Consider the following 1638-nt stretch of genomic DNA (forward strand, 5'->3'; position numbering starts at 1 on the left):
ATCCGGGGGGTTCGGAGCCCTCGTTCCCCTGTGCCCCCCATGTGGGGACCCCCGGGCCACCCATTGTCCCCAAACCCTGGGGACACTTTGGGGACCCTCTGGGCCTCCCGCACCCCAAAACCCGAGGGGATTTCACACCCCGATCACCGCGGGTCCAGCTTTAGGTCCCAAATTGGGGACCCCCTGGGCCACCCCCGTGTCCCAAATTTTGGAGACACTTTAAGGGACACTTTGGGGACACCTTGGTGACACTTTAGGGACACTTCAGAGGCGTTTTGGGGACCCTCAGGGCATCCTGAACCCCGAAATGGGGCGCGATTCCAGACCCCGATCTCTGCGGGTCCCCAATTCGGGACCCCGTGTCCCAAATTTTTGGGGACATTTAGGTGACACTTTGGTGACACTTTGATGACACTTTGGTGACACTTTGGGGACATTTTGGGGACATTTCTGGGGACACGTTGGTGGCACTTTGGGGACGTTTGGTGACATTTTGGTGATACTTTGGGGACACTTTGGTGACACTTTGGTGACATTTTGGGGACATTTCTGGGGACACTTTGACCCTTTGGGGACACGTTGGTGACCCTTGGGGACATTTCTGGGGACACTTTGGTGGCACTTTGGGGACATTTGGTGATACTTTGGGGATACTTTGGGGACACTTTGGTGACATTTGTGGGGACACTTTGGTGGCACTTTGGGGACGTTTGGTGACATTTTGGGGACACTTTGGTGGCACCTTGGTGACCCTTTGGTGACATTTTGGGGACATTTCTGAGGACACTTTGGGGACACTTTGGTGACATTTTGGGGATATTTCTGGGGACCCTTTGGTGACATTTTGTCAACACTTTGGCGACACTTTGGTGACATTTTGGTGACATTTTGGTGGCACTTTGGGAACACGTTGGTGACCCTTGGGGACATTTCTGGGGACACTTTGGTGGCACTTTGGGGACGTTTGGTGACATTTTGGTGATACTTTGGGGATACTTTGGGGACACTTTGGTGACATTTCTGGGGACCCTTTGGGGACGTTTTTGGGGACATTTCTGGGGACACTTTGGTGGCACCTTGGTGACCCCTTGGTGACATTTTGGGGACACTTTGGTGACAGTTTGGGGATATTTCTGGGGACCCTTTGGTGACATTTTGTCAACACTTTGGCGACACTTTGGTGACATTTTGGTGACATTTTGGTGGCACTTTGGGAACACGTTGGTGACCCTTGGGGACATTTCTGGGGACACTTTGGTGACATTTTGAGGAGATTTCTGGGGACCCTTTGGTGACATTTTGGTGACCCCTTGGTGGCACTTTGGGGACACTTTGGTGACCCGGGGACGTTTCTGGGGCCCGCCCGCAGACGCTGTACACGTACCCCGAGAACTGGCGCGCCTTCAAGGCGCTCATCGCCGCGCAGTACTCGGGCGCCCGGCTGCGCGTGCTCTCGGCGCCGCCGCACTTCACCTTCGGCCACACCAACCGCAGCCCCCAGTTCCTCAAGAAGTTCCCCCTGGGAAAGGTAAAAATAACACAAAATAACCCCCAAAAACACCCCAAAATAACCCAAAATCGGGTTTGGGTTTGGGGTTTGGGGTTTGGGACATTCGCAGCCCCCAGGTCCTCAAGAAG

The 1638-nt window shown here is 54.3% G+C and overlaps 1 protein-coding gene across 1 annotated transcript in view; it reads left to right on the forward strand.

Annotated features, from left to right (window-relative positions):
* Positions 1–1342: 1342 nt before the first annotated feature.
* The window catches only part of EEF1G (eukaryotic translation elongation factor 1 gamma), a gene marked incomplete at both ends in the record, with an annotated part of 8337 nt that continues 8041 nt past the window's right edge, over positions 1343–1638 (forward strand). The window contains one exon of the mRNA XM_031065827.1: positions 1343–1528. Coding sequence (XP_030921687.1) covers positions 1343–1528 — 186 coding nt within the window. The remainder of the gene's footprint in view (positions 1529–1638) is intronic.

Source organism: Geospiza fortis, unplaced genomic scaffold (genome assembly GCF_000277835.1).
Source record: "Geospiza fortis unplaced genomic scaffold, GeoFor_1.0 scaffold869, whole genome shotgun sequence".
Classification (NCBI taxonomy): domain Eukaryota; kingdom Metazoa; phylum Chordata; class Aves; order Passeriformes; family Thraupidae; genus Geospiza; species Geospiza fortis.